The sequence below is a fragment of the Primulina eburnea genome, chromosome 4 (assembly GCF_022965805.1).
Source record: "Primulina eburnea isolate SZY01 chromosome 4, ASM2296580v1, whole genome shotgun sequence".
Lineage (NCBI taxonomy): Eukaryota > Viridiplantae > Streptophyta > Magnoliopsida > Lamiales > Gesneriaceae > Primulina > Primulina eburnea.
This window is the reverse complement of record NC_133104.1, coordinates 28890025-28907557: the sequence shown is the minus strand read 5'-3', so window position 1 is coordinate 28907557 and position 17533 is coordinate 28890025. Positions and strand designations below refer to the sequence as shown.

The 17533-nt window shown below is 35.8% G+C and overlaps 1 protein-coding gene across 1 annotated transcript; it reads left to right on the top strand.

Annotated features, from left to right (window-relative positions):
- The first annotated feature begins 15421 nt into the window (after positions 1-15421).
- Positions 15422-16667, top strand: LOC140829810 (uncharacterized). Its single transcript, XM_073193101.1, has one exon. The coding sequence runs from the start codon at positions 15674-15676 to the stop codon at positions 16460-16462; it is 789 nt and encodes a 262-aa protein (XP_073049202.1). The 5' UTR covers positions 15422-15673; the 3' UTR covers positions 16463-16667.
- Positions 16668-17533: the final 866 nt, after the last annotated feature.

Sequence of the window (17533 nt, the reverse complement as noted above, 5' to 3'; positions counted from 1 at the left end):
GTAAAACTTTTTTGAGACTTTTCATGTAAATCTCGGTGTTAAATTTAATTTTTTATTTTCATATTCATATATCAAGATGATGCACTTGATATCAACACTTTTTAACAATTGAAATTGGATTGAATTGAAATAATAATTACGTATCGATTTACTAAAACTGGGTGAAATTATAATTTTGGTAAAGCGATTTAAAACGAGATTTTGCATTTTTAATGGATATAGTTTACCAATATACTCCAACTTTGTTTGAGAAGCCGATATTTTCTATTGATATTTTGAAGAAAATAAAGGTTTCTGAGAATCAACAAGGTGTTGAAAAATAATTTAAAATGTGTATATTGAATATTTGAATGTTGAAAATAAGAGTTGTAAATATTGAAAATTAGCGTGTGATGATGTAGGTGATGATGAATTTTATTTTTGGATTATGTGTAAAGAAACTCTATAAATAGATCTCTCATTTGTGAAGAAAATCACAATTGAGTAGAGAGAAAAATATTATAAAGTGTGTAGTTTGGTAAATTTTGAGACTTTGAGATTTTTACTTTTTACCATAAATTTTTACTTTTTCACAACACGTTATCAGCACGAAGCTCTAAAAGTTCTACATAATTTTCCAAGCTCCAAACAGAAGAAAAAGATAACAAAAGTAATAATATTTATTTTACTGTTATTTATTTATTGTGTATTTATTTAATATACAATATAATGTTATTATTAGAAATAATAAAAATAAATTTTTCATAAACTTGTTATAAATCCTGGGAGGATGTTAAGACGACATCCCACACTCCCGGTAAGGGATACGACAAGTATAAAATCCTATAAAGTTTTTAAACAAAATAAATTATGACACTCATTATAATAATAGGGTGAATTGTCCTAAAATACCTAAATCCAAATTGAACTTCCTCTGCAGTCCCTGTGTCAGAAGTTTTTTGTTCTCAATCCCCATAAGCAAATATTTGTTTGTTTAAACTCCCTAACTACACAAATTGACTAAAATGCCCTTTTTCATTTTTCAAATTAAATTAAACAATTTATATGGAGCACTTCTAGAATAATACTCGATTTATTGTATTTAGTGCTCAATTAATTAAAGAATATACTCAAAATAATAGAAAATGTGCTAAAAGTTATAATAGTTATACCCAATCTTGAATTATTTGTACTTGGTTTTCTTCACATTTTGAACTCCAAAAAATGAATGTGTGTACATAGTGAACAATCCTACAAATGCTCCACCCCTAGAACTAGAGACATTTCTGCCGGACAATTAGTATTTTTATAATAAATTGAGCATATACTAGCATATATGGAGCATTCTAGAATAATACTCGATCTATTGTATTTAGTGCTCAATTAATTAAAGAGTATACTCAAAATAATGGAAAATGTGCTAAAAGTTCTAATAGTTATACCCAATCTTGAATTATTTGTACTTGGTTTTCTTCACATTTTAAACTCCAAAAAATGAATGTGTGTACATAGTGAACAATCCTATATATGCTCCACCCCTAGAACTGGAGACATTTCTGCCGGACAATTAGTATTTTTATAATAAATTGAGCATATACTAGCATATATGGAGCACTTCTAGAATAATACTCGATCTATTGTATTTAGTGCTCAATTAATTAAAGAGTATACTCAAAATAATGGAAAATGTGCTAAAAGTTCTAATAGCTTATACCCAATCTTGAATTATTTGTACTTGGTTTTCTTCACATTTTAAACTCCAAAAAATGAATGTGTGCACATCCAAAGTAGCCCAAGTTATTATAGCCAATAGTTATACTCAATCTTGGATTATTTGTAACTAATTTTTTTTCCATGTTTTAAATTCTTTATAATCAATGACATTATGTAATTCAAACGTGATTCAAGCGACAAAAACCAAAAGCAAATTATACTACAAATTAAACAAAAATCAAAATGTAATATGCAAACAAGTTTTCTTATTTTTTCATTGATCATTGTCATATTTCTTCCCACTTTTATATATTTTACAATTCTTTCGATCGATTTATAAAAAACCAACAACATAAAAAAAAATTAAAGGCAGACATTAAAAATGGAGGAAAAAGAAAAAAAATAAATAAATAAGGAGTTCTCTTGGGTTTACACAAATAAAGAAGGGTATTATAGTATTTTGATAAGCATTAAGGAGTTCAAAAGAATAAATCAATTATGTCAAGGAGTTGGAACACAAGTTTCCTGACATGGGGACTGATGACAAAGTTATAAATACTGTTGGGGATTTAAAGTTAATTTACCGATAATATTATGATATGATATACATAATTATTTAAACATGTCTAATATTATATACATCATATTATTACCATAAAATTATACAAATACATAACTTTATTTTTTTGTACACCAACGGTAACAAACGACTAGTTTTTGCCCTATAAATATCATTTCACAAACACATTCAATCACTCCAACTTTCTCTTCTTCTCTAAAAATTATTCTTCATCAATTTTTCGAAGAAAAAAGAAGATGACTTTCTCAAGGTTATTTTTAATTATTTTGGTTATCATACTCACGAGTCTTTTATTTATCGGAGAATATCCTCCTCGTGTGTTTTCTTTATTTTTACAAATGCTTGTACTTGTTGTTTATCCATTACTTTGTATTGCAATATTCATTAACTAATAAAATGCATCGTAATTTTTTTAGTACCACCATGTCAAATTTAACAAAGCTCGAATTTGTTGCGCTCGACATCACGGGAAAGAATTATATGCCATGGACTCTTGATGTAGAAATGCATCTTGAGTCATTGGGTCTAAATGAGACAATAAAAGAAAATGGCATATCGACATCCCAAGAAAAGGCAAAAGCCATGATATTTTTGCGTTGACATCCCATGGCTTTGTGGAAGGGATTAAAAGAAATATTCGAACAAATGAATTTAACGAGAAATCATCAGGCACGACCCACTGGCTCAACGGCATTTCCTGAAGTAAATGTCGTAAGCAAAAATAAATTTAAATTTGGAAACCAAAATCAAAGTTATAAACAAGATTTTGGTCGAAGACGAAATCGAGGTCGTGGATGTGGACGTGGAAGTGATCGTGGTCGTTGACGCGGCCGTGGTTTTGAAAATAATCGAGATAGTTACTTTTATAACTCATCTCAAAAGAACGTCCCAAACCATCTACAGAAAAGGCATCATGAAAATATGAGTATTAATGAGAATCACTCAAAAAGATATGAAACTTCTTGTTTCAGATGTGGTACTCCAGGACATTGGTCCCGTATTTGTCGAGCCCCCAAGCATCTTTGTAAACTTTATAAAGAATCATTAAAGGGGAAAGAAAAGGAGACCAACTTCACTGAACAAAGTGAACCTTTGTGATGCGAACATGGACGTCCAAAGGAAAGCATGGGATCCTTTGCAGTTGCCGGAGGGACCAATCACGAGGGGTCGACTAAAGAGATTCAAGGAGGCACTACAAGGAGTCATGAGCAAGCCTGAAGGGGTCGTGATGCATGGGAGTACGTTTGGAGGCCAACGGAATATCATTCAAGCATTGATGGAGCAGACCGAGACTGGACGGACCTGCACACGGGGTCCGTGTCCTGTACTTCATGAGATGAGTTATTCCAGTAGCTCCACGGACCTAAAGACGGACCCAGGCACGGGGTCCGTGCCCTATGTATTTGGCGAAGACAGTGCCTACACGGACCCGTCCACGGAGGTGAGCACGGGGTCCGTGTCCCTTGTTTCCGACTGAAGATTATTTACAGTATGTACACGGACCTGGACACGGAGGTCTGCACGGGGTCCGTGTCTAGTGTTTTCTGCGCGATTTTATTTCCTTCTTTAGAGTTTTACTTTGTCAGGAAACTAGATTCTACTAATCCTTTTTTATATGTAAACATCTTGGACGAAATTTTAACACACAATACACATATTATTTTGAGTTTATCAAACTTGTGAGAATTTTCTCTCAACTTTTCAAGGCTTTAGCTTTGTTAAATCAAATCAAACTTATCAAAGTTTATAACTTTGTGGCGTTTGTCGATCGTGCTTGTGCGGATTGTCGTAGGCGTCGTTCTTCGAAGGTTCGTATCAAATTTCGATTGTTATCCTCGTGATTATTTATTGCTAAACTTTTATAGTTTAGAGGTGAGTAACACATCAATTACTTGATTCAAAAGATCGAGAAAACACACGAGTCTTATTATCGTAATTAAATAGAGGTTGCGATTGCGTTTTAATTGTGTTTGATATTTATTCGTGTCAAGATTCACATCATTTGGTATCAGAGCTTTAGGTTTATTGAATTCAAGTAAGTATCTTGTTATTAAATTTCAGATCTGTGATATTCTTTAATTCCGCTTTCAGATCTGTTTGTTCTATCGTCTTCGTAAAAAAAAAAATTCGTGAATCTGTGATTCTCGAAATTTGTTGGTGTCTTTTTTTTGGGGATTTTCGAGTAGTACTCAGGCCAAAAAAAAAAAAAGTACAAAAATTTCGAAAATTCACCATTATTTCTTTTTGATATATTGTTCTATTCTCTTTAGAGAGTCATATTCAATTGTCTCTCACAGTCAAAAAAAAAATATTCTCTATATTCGAATTTCTTGTCTACACAGTCCAAGTGAGTCGGTCGCATTTGTTCACAAGTTTGAACCTTGATTGTTTGATATACCCAGAATACAAAGCTTGAGCACTTCCAAGAGAGCTCTCAAAATTTGAGTGATACACTTGAGTGCGAGTGACTTTTCTTTGGAGTGAACGGTGAGTATTTGTTGTGAGCAAACAAAATTGTGAGAAAAGACGAGTGAATTTCTTTGGAGTGACCGTGAGCATTTGGGTGAGGATTATTTTATTTCTACTAACCTTTTCTTGCAGGTAAAAATTGACATTAAATGGAGAGGGAGGTAGGAGATAGTTCGAATTCGGGGTTGTCCAAGGCCCAACTAGATTCGTTGTTTGGGGATTTTAGTAGGGTGATGACGACCCAAATGGAGTCGTTGCATGAGAGGTTGGGTAAACTTGAGGTTAGTGTTAGTGGGGGTAAACCTAAGCCTAAGGATTTGGGTAGAGATGATGAGGAGTATGATTTGGGAGGAGGCGATGAGAGTCAAAATGAGAATTGGGGTAGGAATGTAAGAGATAGAGGATTTGGGAGAGGGAGAAGGGAAGCCATGCGGGGTAGATATGAGGAGACTAGGGAAGATGGTCACATGGGTAGCATTAAGATGAAAATTCCATCGTTCCATGGGAAATCTGACCCGGAGGCATACCTAGAGTGGGAAAAGAGGTTAGAGTTCGTATTTGAATGTCACCACTACTCCGAAAAAAAGAAGGTGAGGTTGGCGGTGGTTGAATTCTTAGACTATGCTCTCATTTGGTGGGATCAATTAGTGACCACTAAAAGGAAGTATAATGAGAGACCCATTGAGTCTTGGGATGAGATGAAAAGGGTAATGAGGAAGAGGTTTGTGCCTAACCACTATTATAGGGAGATGTTTAAGAGGTTACAAACTTTGAGGCAAGGGTTGAAGAGTGTTGAGGACTACTATAAGGAGATGGAAGTAGTCATGATTAGGACCAATGTTGAGGAAGATAATGAAGCAACTATGGCTCGTTTCCTTTGTGGTTTGAACAGGGAGATCCAAGATCAAGTGGAGCTTCGGCACTACTTAGATCTAGACGAGATGGTGCAAATGGCCATAAAGGTGGAGCAACAACTCAAGAGGCGAGGAGTTGGCCGCACCAATCAAACCGGAGGTGCATCATCTTCTTGGCGGTCAGGCGGAGTGAAGCGTGAGGAAAATAAAGTGGTGACCAAACCAAGATTTGACACTAAGCAAGAGGCACCTAAGCAAGGAGTCCAAGGTAAATCTGAAACTACTTCTAATCGTTCTAGGGATGTTAGATGTTTTAGGTGTCAAGGGATGGGTCATATTTCTAGTGATTGTCCTAATAAGAGGGTGATGATATTGAATGATTATGGTGAGTATGAATCTCAAAGTGAGGGAGATGGCGAGGGTAGTGATGATGATATGCCTGCGTTGGAGGATCCCGATGAGGGATATGGGGCGGTTGTAGGAGAAGCGCTAGTGACTAGGCGAATCATGAGTGCCCAAGTCAAGAATGAGGAGGCTAGCCAAAGGGAGAATTTGTTCCACACTAGATGCTTTGTGAATGGTAAGGTTTGCAATGTAATCATAGATGGGGGAAGTTGCACTAATGTAGCTAGTGTTGAGATGGTGGAAAAATTGGGATTGCCTACAATAAAACATCCTCAACCATATAGGCTTCAATGGTTGAATGATTGTGCGGAGGTGAAAGTAAATAGGCAAGTTCTAGTGTCCTTTTCTATTGGGAAGTATGTGGATGAGGTTTTGTGTGACATGGTGCCAATGCATGCTTGGCCATATTTTGTTGGGTAGGCCTTGGCAATTTGATAGGCACGTTACTCATGATGGGTTCAAAAACCGATACTCATTTGTTTTAAAGAAAGAATCCATTGTATTGCTTCCTTTGTCCCCAAAGCAAGTATTGGAGGACCAATTGAAAAAGAGAAAGAGAGATGAGGCCGAAAAAAGGAGTGAATTGAAAAGTGAGATGGCCTTTGAAAACAAAAATGAAGTGGCTGTAAAAAAGAGTGATCAAAAGAGTGAGATAGCCATAAAAACAAAAAAAGAGAGGAAAGAAAATGAGGGAAAAGAAAAAGAGAGGAAAGAGGCCAAAAAGAAATCTTACATGGCCCAAAAAGGTGAGTTGAAACAATTGTTGCACACACATGACCCACTTGTGTTAATTCTCTACAAGGAGATCCTCCTTAACACAAGTGATATAGTCGGATCCCTTCCGAGCATTATTGTTTCACTATTGCAGGAATTTGACGATGTATTTCCAGGAGGAGCTACCTCAAGGCTTACCACCATTGAGGGGGATTGAGCACCAAATTGATTTGGTGCCCGGGAGTGCCTTGCCAAACCGGCCAGCTTATAGGAGCAATCCGGAGGAGACTAAGGAGCTGCAACGACAGGTAAGTGAGCTATTAGATAAAGGGTTTGTGCGTGAGTCCATGTCACCTTGTGCGGTGCTCGTTTTACTAGTCCCTAAGAAAGATGGCTCATGGCGTATGTGTGTGGATTGTAGGGCAATCAATAACATAACCATTAAGTATAGGCATCCCATACTTAGGCTAGATGATATGTTAGTGAATTGCATGGGTCTTGCATTTTTAGTAAAATTGATTTGAGAAGTGGGTATCACCAAATTAGGATGAGAGAAGGTGATGAGTGGAAAACTGCTTTTAAAACTAAATATGGGTTGTATGAGTGGATGGTTATGCCTTTTGGCTTAACTAATGCACCTAGCACTTTTATGAGGTTGATGAATCATGTTTTGCGTGCACACATAGGAAAATTCGTTGTGGTCTATTTTGATGATATCCTAGTGTATAGCAAAAATCTAGAAGAGCATGTTAACCACTTGAAACTTGTGCTAATCACATTAAGGGCTGAAAATCTATACGCTAACTTGAAGAAATGTGATTTTTGTACTAGAAAACTTGTCTTCCTTGGTTTTGTGGTAAGTTCACAGGGTATACAAGTTGATGAAGACAAGGTAAGTGCTATTCGAGATTGGCCAACGCCTACTAATATTGGTCAAGTTCGAAGTTTTCATGGTCTTGCAAGCTTCTATAGGAGGTTTGTCAAAGATTTTAGCACATTGGCGGCACCGATGACGGCGGTGATCAAGAAAAACGTTCCATTCTATTGGGGCGAGGAGCAAGAGAAGTCCTTTAATCTCATTAAGCAAAAGTTGATTAATGCTCCTTTACTTGTGTTACCTGATTTTGCTAATACATTTGAAATTGAATGTGATGCTTTAGGTGTAGGTATTGGTGGCGTGTTGATGCAAGGAGGGAGGCCGGTGGCATACTTTAGTGAGAAGCTCAATGGGGCAGCGCTGAACTATCCCACGTATGACAAGGAGTTCTATGCACTTGTGAGGGCTCTTGAGACGTGGCAGCACTACTTGAGGCCTAAAGAGTTTGTGATTCATACGGATCATGAGTCTTTAAAGCACCTCAAGGGGCAACAAAAGCTGAACAAGCGACATGCTAAGTGGGTGGCCTTCATAGAGACATTCCCCTACATGATCAAGTATAAGCAAGGTAAGGAAAACATAGTGGCCGACGCACTATCACGGAGGCATGTACTTTTCTCTACTTTGAATCTAAAATCTTGGGGTTTGAGCTTGTTAAAGAATTGTATGTGCTAGATGAGGATTTTAAGGATGTGTTTGAGACTTGTATGCATGGTCCACATGATAAATTCTACTTGCATAAGGGTTTCTTGTTTAGAGAAGATAGATTGTGCATCCCTAAATCATCAATTCGTGAACTACTTGTTAGGGAAGCACATGGGGGTGGTTTAATGGGACATTTTGGTGTGGCAAAAACTCTGAATGCTTTGCATGAACATTTCTATTGGCCACACATGAAACGTGATGTTGAGCGATTTGTGAGAGGTGCGTAACTTGTAGACAAGCTAAGTCTAGGACACTACCACATGGATTATATACACCACTTCCCGTCCCTAGTGAACCTTGGGTTGATATCTCTATGGACTTTGTTTTGGGGTTACCTAGGACAAAGAAGGGGAGGGACTCTATATTTGTTGTTGTGGATAGGTTTTCTAAAATGGCACACTTTATTGCTTGTCACAAGACTGATGATGCATCTAACATTGCGGACTTGTTCTTTAGAGAAGTCGTTAGGCTGCATGGCATGCCTAGGACTATTGTGTCGGACCGTGATGTTAAATTCCTAAGTTACTTTTGGAAAACACTGTGGGCTAAACTTGGCACTAAATTACTGTTTTCTACGACCTGTCATCCTCAAACTGATGGTCAAACTGAGGTAGTCAATAGGACGTTAGGAACTTTATTACGTGCTATTCTCAAGAAGAACTTAAAGAATTGGGAGAATTTCTTGCCATTTGTAGAGTTTGCTTATAATCGTTGTGTGCATTCTACTACTAGCTATTCGCCATTTGAAATTGTATACGGTTTTAATCCTTTGACTCCGTTGGATTTGATGTCTTTACCTGTGAGTGAAAGGTTAAACATGGATGGCAAAAAGAAGGCTGAATTTGTTACGGGGTTGCATGAAAAGGCCAAAGCCAATATTGAAAAGATAAATGAGCAATATGCCAAGCAAGCTAACAAGGGCAAAAAGAAGGTGGTATTCGAGAAGGGTGATTGGGTGTGGCTACATTTGAGGAAGGAGAGGTTTCCGGAGAAGCGACGCTCAAAGCTATTACCTAGGGACGATGGACCATTCCAAGTTCTTGAGAGGATCAATGACAACGCCTACAAACTCGACTTGCCAGGTGAGTACAACGTAAGTTCTACATTTAATGTTAGTGATTTGTCGTTGTTTGATGTAGGTGATGAGCAAGATTTGAGGACAAATCCTTTTCAAGAAGGGGAGGATGATGCGAACATGGACGTCCCAAGGAAAGCATGGGATCCTTTGCAGTTGCCGGAGGGACCAATCACGAGGGGTCGACTAAAAAGATTCAAGGAGGCACTACAAGGAGTCATGAGCAAGCCTGAAGGGGTCGTGATGCATGGGAGTACGTTTGGAGGCCAACGGAATATCATTCAGGCATTGATGGAGCAGACCGAGACTGGACGGACCTGCACACGGACCTGCACACGAGGTCCGTGTCCTGTACTTCATGAGATGAGTTATTCCAATAGCTCCACGGACCTGAAGACGGACGCAGGCACGGGGTCCATGCCCTATGTATTTGGCGAAGACAGTGCCTACACGGACCTGTCCACGGAGGTGAGCACGGGGTCCGTGTCCCTTGTTTCCGACTGAAGATTATTTACAGTATGTACACGGACCCGGACACGGAGGTCTGCACGGGGTCCGTGTCTAGTGTTTTCTGCGCGATTTTATTTCCTTCTTTAGAGTTTTACTTTGTTAGGAAACTAGATTCTAGTAATCCTTTTTGATATGTAAACATCTTGGACGAAATTTTAACACACAATACACATATTATTTTGAGTTTATCAAAGTAGTGAGAATTTTCTCTCAACTTTTCAAGGCTTTAGCTTTGTTAAATCAAATCAAACTTATCAAAGTTTATAATTTTGTGGCGTTTGTCGATCGTGCTTGTGCGGATTGTCGTAGGCATCGTTCTTCGAAGGTTCGTATCAAATTTCGATTGTTATCCTCGTGATTATTTGTTGCTAAACTTTTATAGTTTAGAGGTGAGTAACACATCAATTACTTGATTCAAAAGATCAGGAAATCACACGAGTCTTATTATCGTAATTAAATAGAGGGTGCGATTGCGTTTTAATCGTGTTTGCTATTTATTCGTGTCAAGATTCACATCACTTTGAGTGATTCAACTCATTTTGATGCTGGAGATTTTGTGATTGATTTATCAGACAATGATCAATTTGCTGGTGGAATAAATATGTAAAATATTTTATGTACCCATATGATAATGTTTTATTATGTGCTATATTTTTTACATATGTATTGTATTGCATTTTATTGTCAGTAATTTTATTTCATTGCATATTTTTTTTGAAGTTGAAATATGAAAAATACTATGAGCAAAGCTGAAGTTTGCATACCCGATAGTGGTACAACGCACACTATCCTCCGAGATAAAAGATATTTCTTGGAACTAAAACCAACAAAAACAAGGGTGAATACAATATCAGGTCCTGTAGACTTGATTAAAGGATGTGGTAAAGCACAATTTTTGTTACCTAATGGTACAAATTTTTTTTATCAATGATGCTTTATATTCACCACAATCGATAAGAAATTTGTTGAGTTTTAATGATATATATTCCCATGGATATGATAATCAAACAATGAATGAAGGGAATTAGAAATATATGTGTCTTATCACATATAAATCAGGAAAGAAATATGTGATTGAAAAACTACCAATGCTCCCTACTGGATTGCATTATACACATATAAGTCCCATTGAATCAAACATGGTAGTTGATAATTCTTCGATATTAACCAATTGGCATGATCGATTGGGACATCCTGGTTCAACAATGATGCGAAGAATTATAGAAAATACACATAGTCATCCACTGAAAGACCAGAAGATCTTTCAGAATAATAAGTTTCAATGTAAAGCATGTTCTCTTGGAAAACTTATTATAAGACCATCACCAGTCAAAATCCAGACTGAATCACCAATGTTTCTTGAACGTATTCAGGGTGATATTTGTGGACCAATCCATCCACCATGTGGACCATTCAGATACTTTATGGTATTGATTGATGCCTCCAGCAGATGGTCACATGTATGTTTATTGTCAACTCGAAATGTTGCATTTGCAAGATTACTTGCTCAAATAATAAAATTGAGGAATCAGTTTCCCGATTATACAATCAAGAAAATTAGACTTGATAATGCTGGTGAATTTACTTCCCAGACTTTCAATGATTATTGTATGTCTATTGGAATCATTGTTGAGCATCCTGTTGCTCATGTACATACACATAATGGATTGGCTGAATCATTGATTAAACGTCTGCAAATGATTGCTAGACCAATGATTATGAAAACAAAGCTCCCTATTTCTATATGGGGGCATGCAATTTTACATGCTGCTTCATTAATTCGCATCAGACCAAGTGCATATCATAAATACTCCCCATTACAGCTTGCATTTGGTAAAGAACCAGACATTTCTCATCTGAGAATTTTTGGATGTATGGTGTATGTGGCTATTGCACCACCACAACGAAAGAAAATGGGACCTCAAAGAAAGGTTGGAATTTATATCGATTATGATAGTCCATCAATCATTCGATATCTTGAACCTCAGACAGGCGACGTGTTCACATCACGTTTTGCTGATTGTCATTTTAATGAGGAAATCTTCCCAATGTTAGGGGGAGAACAGAAACATACCGAAAAAGAAATTACATGGTATGTATCATCATTGTTACATCTGGATCCAAGAACAAAACAATGTGAAAAAGATGTACAACAAATTGTACACTTGCAAAAAATAGCAAATCAAATACCAGATGCATTTGCAGATACAAAGGGGGTAACTAAATCATATATACATGCTGCAAATGCTCCTGCTCGAATTGAAATTCCAAAGAAACAAATGGAAGATACTCATGATGTCATTAAACGCCTGAAGCGTGGAAGGCCAGTCGGTTCCAAGGATAAAAATCCTCGAAAAAGAAAATTCATAGAGAAACACGATGATCACAAAATAAAGAATGATGTTTCTGAAGAAACACATGATGATCACAAAATAGAGAATGGTGTTCCTGAAGAAACACATGATGATGAAAATGTTCTGTCAGAACCACAAACTGACGAGAATCATGAAATCTCTATCAATTACATTAATACTGGAAAAATATGGAACCGAAAAGATATAGATGAAATTAATGATATATTTTCTTATAATGTGGCAATCGACATCATAAATGATAACGAAGATCATGAACCAAAATCTTTTGGTGAATGTAAAAATCAGCAGGATTGGATAAAATGGAAAGATGCCATCCAGGTTGAATTAGATTCGCTAAATAAACGTAATATTTTTGGACCTATAGTCCTTACACCTGAAGGTGTAAAACCTGTTGGATACAAATGGGTTTTTATTCGAAAGCGAAATGAGAAAAATGAAATAGTAAGATATAAAGCTCGACTTGTTGCACAAGGTTTTTCTCAAAGACCTGGAATTGATTATGAAGAAACGTATTCTCCCGTCATGGATGCAATTACGTTTCGGTATTTGATTAGCTTGGCAGTATCTGAAAATTTAGAAATGCGTCTTATGGATGTTGTTACAGCTTACTTATATGGATCACTTGATAGCAATATATATATATATATGAAAATCCCTGAAGGATTTAAGATGCCTGAAGCACAAAGTTCAAAACCCAGAGAATGTTATTCTGTGAAATTACAAAGATCGTTATATGGGTTAAAGCAATCAGGTCGAATGTGGTATAATCGACTAAGTGATCACTTGATGAAAAATGGATATGTAAATAATTCAATATGCCCTTATGTTTTCATTAAGAAAACAACATCCGGATGCGTAATTATTGCTGTATATGTTGATGATTTAAACATTATTGGAACCAATAAGGAAATTCCAGAAGTTGTGTCATACTTGAATGAATAATTTGAAATGAAGGATCTTGGAAAAACCAAGTATTGTCTGGGTTTACAAATTGAACAAAAAGAATGTGGAATGTTTGTTCACCAGACAAATTATACAGAAAAGATCCTTAAACGTTTTAATATGGATAAATCAAATCCTTTAAGTACTCCAATGGTTGTTAGATCATTAAACATAGAAAAGGATCCATTCCGTCCTTGTGAAGATGATGAAGATATTCTTGGTTCAGAAGGACCATATCTAAGTGCTATCGGTGCCCTTATGTATCTTACAAATTGTAGAAGGCCTGATATATCTTTTGCCGTAAATTTGTTGGCAAGATTTAGCACATATCCAACAAAGAGACACTAAAAAGGAATTAAACATATATTCCGTTATCTACGAGGAACGACAGACTTGGGACTTTTGTATTCAAAAGATGCTAATCCAAGTATAATTGGTTATGCTGATGCTGGATACTTATCTGATCCACACAAGGCACGTTCCCAAACTGGATATGTATTACTCGTGGAGGCACTGCAATATCTTGGCGTTCACAGAAACAAACGCTCGTAACAACTTCATCAAATCATGCCAAGATTATTGCACTACATGAAGCAAGTCGTGATTGTGTGTGGTTAAAATCAATGACCCAACATATTCAAATTTCATGCGGATTATCATTCGACGAGAAGCCTGTGTACTACATGAAGATAATGCTGCATGTGTTGCTCCTAAGTAAAAAGCGACAGAACTAAACATATTCCTCATAAGTTCTTCGCATTCACCAAGGAGCTAGAGAAGAATAATTGTATTGATGTTCGTTCGTCACATTCAATCAAGTGAAAACTCATCGGATCTCTTCACAAAGGCACTACCTACGACAATATTCAGAAAGCACATATATAATATTGGGATGCGCAATCTACGAAATTTGTGAAGAATTGTTCATGTCAACATCAGGGGGAGTTTACGTGACTGCACTCTTTTTCCCTTACTATGGTTTTTATCCCAATGGGTTTTTCCTAGTAAGGTTTTTAACGAGGCAGTACAAAACACGTAATGAAGACATCATCGTATCATGATCATCATCACAAGGGGGAGTGTTGAAAAATAATTTAAAATGTGTGTATTGAATATTTGAATGTTGAATATTTGAATGTTGAAAATAAGAGTTGTAAATATTGAAAATTAGTGTGTGATGATGTAGGTGATGATGAATTTTATTTTTGGATTATGTGTAAAGAAACTCTATAAATAGATCTCTCATTTGTGAAGAAAATCACAATTGAGTAGAGAGAAAAATATTATAAAGTGTGTAGTTTGGTAAATTTTGAGAGTTTGAGATTTTTACTTTTTACCATAAATTTTTACTTTTTCACAACACAAGGTATATTCTTTCGTTGTTTTTTTTCGTCTCCGCACATGCTTCTTTTCGGTTGGAAAATTTTTTCTCTCGTAAAATTAAATGAGATGTATAGAATTCACGTGAACATTAAAATTTTGAAATTTTACAGGAAAATTGCAATCGTGGCCATTTTCAAAAGTCAAAATAGCACGAATTTTCTAATACAACATTATCATTTTTGTTCAAATCATATTTTTACTTGTTATCTAAATATATAAAGTTTGTTTTAAAATAATAATAATTTTTTTCATTAAACAAATCTTTTTTTATTTATTTAGGAGTTCTCGTGCTCTTTACATTTTCACCTAAAGTAAAGAAAAATATTTTCCCAAAATCGATAGACTAAAATTTGTAGTTTCTAAGTTGAAATAATATGATTTTATCATAAAAAAAAAAAAGGATGCTTGGATGTGGTTTCAAGGGTCTACATTATTTTGCCTATTATGTCAAGATTTTTTCCCCCTTAATTTGTAAAGTAATGTGACTAGGAATACCAAGAAGGTTCTAAATTCCAAACTAATGATTGGAAGAGAAAGCTTGAGACATTTTTATTATTATTTATTAGAGTGTTTGTCATCTCTTCAAATATTGCTTTCGAAGAAATGTGTGAAACACGGCTAATTATTTACAGAACATTAAGTCTAATTCTTCTACTCAACTTCGCGCATAGAAAAAGAATATATTATTTTAGGATACTGTTAAAAGTAAATCCAATACATCAATATATATATATATATATATATATATATATATATATATATATATATATATATATATATATATATATATATATATATTATACCACCAACTAAAATATCACACTAAAAGTAAAATACAGTGTTATTGACCAAGATAAGCAATGAATTTTTGTGACCACCAAAATCGAGATCTCAATAACAACCAATCCTTGTTCTAGGCAACCCTGGAAACCAGCACCACTAATAAATAGTTCCCATCTCCCTTGACTTTATCTGCAACAATTTTCACCATCTTCCCGTGTACATCTCCATCATAAATCCCAACCATTTTGATTTTGTTTGATTGATTTATCAGAAACTGAAACACAAATAAAAAAATAGGAAACTGCAGCAATGGCAGCTTGTGGTGGCTTAGAACACATTTTCGAGAAGCCATTACCAGATAACTCAACCTTTCTTGAATCCCTGTCGCCATGGAAACAGATTAAATCCATGAAATCTGTAGACGATTCGTCCTCGTTTACCGAGTTATTTGGTGAATTACACTTCAAAGAAAACTATGTTAATGAGATATCCTCTTCATCTACATCTTTATCTTCAGATTCTAATCAATCCGGGATCGATATTACTGGAGTTTCAAGCATCCATCAAGGAAAAAATAAGAATCCCATATCGAATTACGATCTCTCGATGCATAATAAACATTACAGGCATAGTGATTCCTTTTCATCCATTAATTCTGAGAGTTTGTCACTGTGCACTGAAGGGCTCGGGTCTGAAAGCTCCGATGACATCGAAGATTTGATGGGAAATGATAGTTGTGGTATTGGACGGAGGAATCAAGAAGAGAGGAGTATGATGCAAAATACTAATCATTGGGGTGAATCTAGAAGATCAAGAATCTTCACAAGGGAGATTCCTCCACCTATTTCATGTATAGGAAGAAACGGTAAGCCATGGGTTTGTTTTAAGTCATTTAGAGAAGATGGAAGATTCATTCTTAAAGAAGTACGGATCCCAACACAAGAATTCTTGCATGCATGCCGTGAAAACGGGCGTTTACGGTTGCGGTTCGTCCATTCCGATGACGAAATTCTTGTAGAAGATGAAGAAGAACCTGCAGATAAACAAGATAATGAAGAGGTTATGAATGGTGAAACGAGCCAGGGGGCAACAGCGTAGCGTAAATGAAGTCATTGGCCACAGACTTCGCTCGGATTCCTCGATCCGACACGAGATCTATAGCCATAATATTCGGGTCTGTTTCTAAAATAAATATTTTTTTGTTAGTTTTTTCTGCATATAAAAGATTTTAAGATCTGTTTTTGGTTTCTTGTTTATGCTAATAAGGTGTTTGTTGAATAGGAGGATAATGGCTTTTTACACATTTTTTCACTGTTTTTATTTTGTCTCTTTAGTGTTTCTTTTCTTGGAACAAAAATTCTGTGGTAAATTTTATTGATGATTGAATTGTACAGTTTCTTCCTCTGTATCAGTAAAATAAAAATTCATATATAAAATTAATATATAGATACATTGGACATGCTCATACTCTGGTGATAATGATAATCTCGCAAAAAGTTGGCATTTGACTAGGTTCCTAAAATTCGTCTCATAGGAAAGAAATCAGGCATATGATATCATGTAAAGGCAAGTTTTGATCTTTACATGATAAGTGTTGTAGTACCATTTTTCCTACACAAGATGCAAAGAAAGTTTAAAAAGTTTTGACAATCAAAAGGTTTCTCAGGTCTTGTATGATTTAAATTAATTTCATACATAGGATGTATAGGAATTTTACATTTGCGTTCTAAAAACTTGCACCAACTATCTAAGTGTTTGGCCAGTAATAGTTCTTATTGTATATCTCTACGAAAGATTATCTGAAAGTAACGTCGTTTTTCATTTTTCAATCATTAAATAAGGTCCACGATTGAAGATTGAGTTTTTTTTTCCCCAATTCGCACTAGTGAACTAGAGAATATTTGTGTTAAAAGTCAATCGCAAAAAAATTGTTAGATTCTAGCAGCGTAACGACGGCATTGTGGTGGGGCAGCGACGGCGCACGGTGGTGGAAGAGTGGCTCCGCCGTGGTCTTGTTTAAAACAAGGGTGATCGAATTTTTGGTATTGTGAGGAGCGAAAAATCTAGCATTGATTTTCTTGTGTGGTACATATATTTATTCATCATAATATCAAGACCTTTCCTTATCATGTACTTTATCCATGTCAAAATCTATATGTATATTTTTTT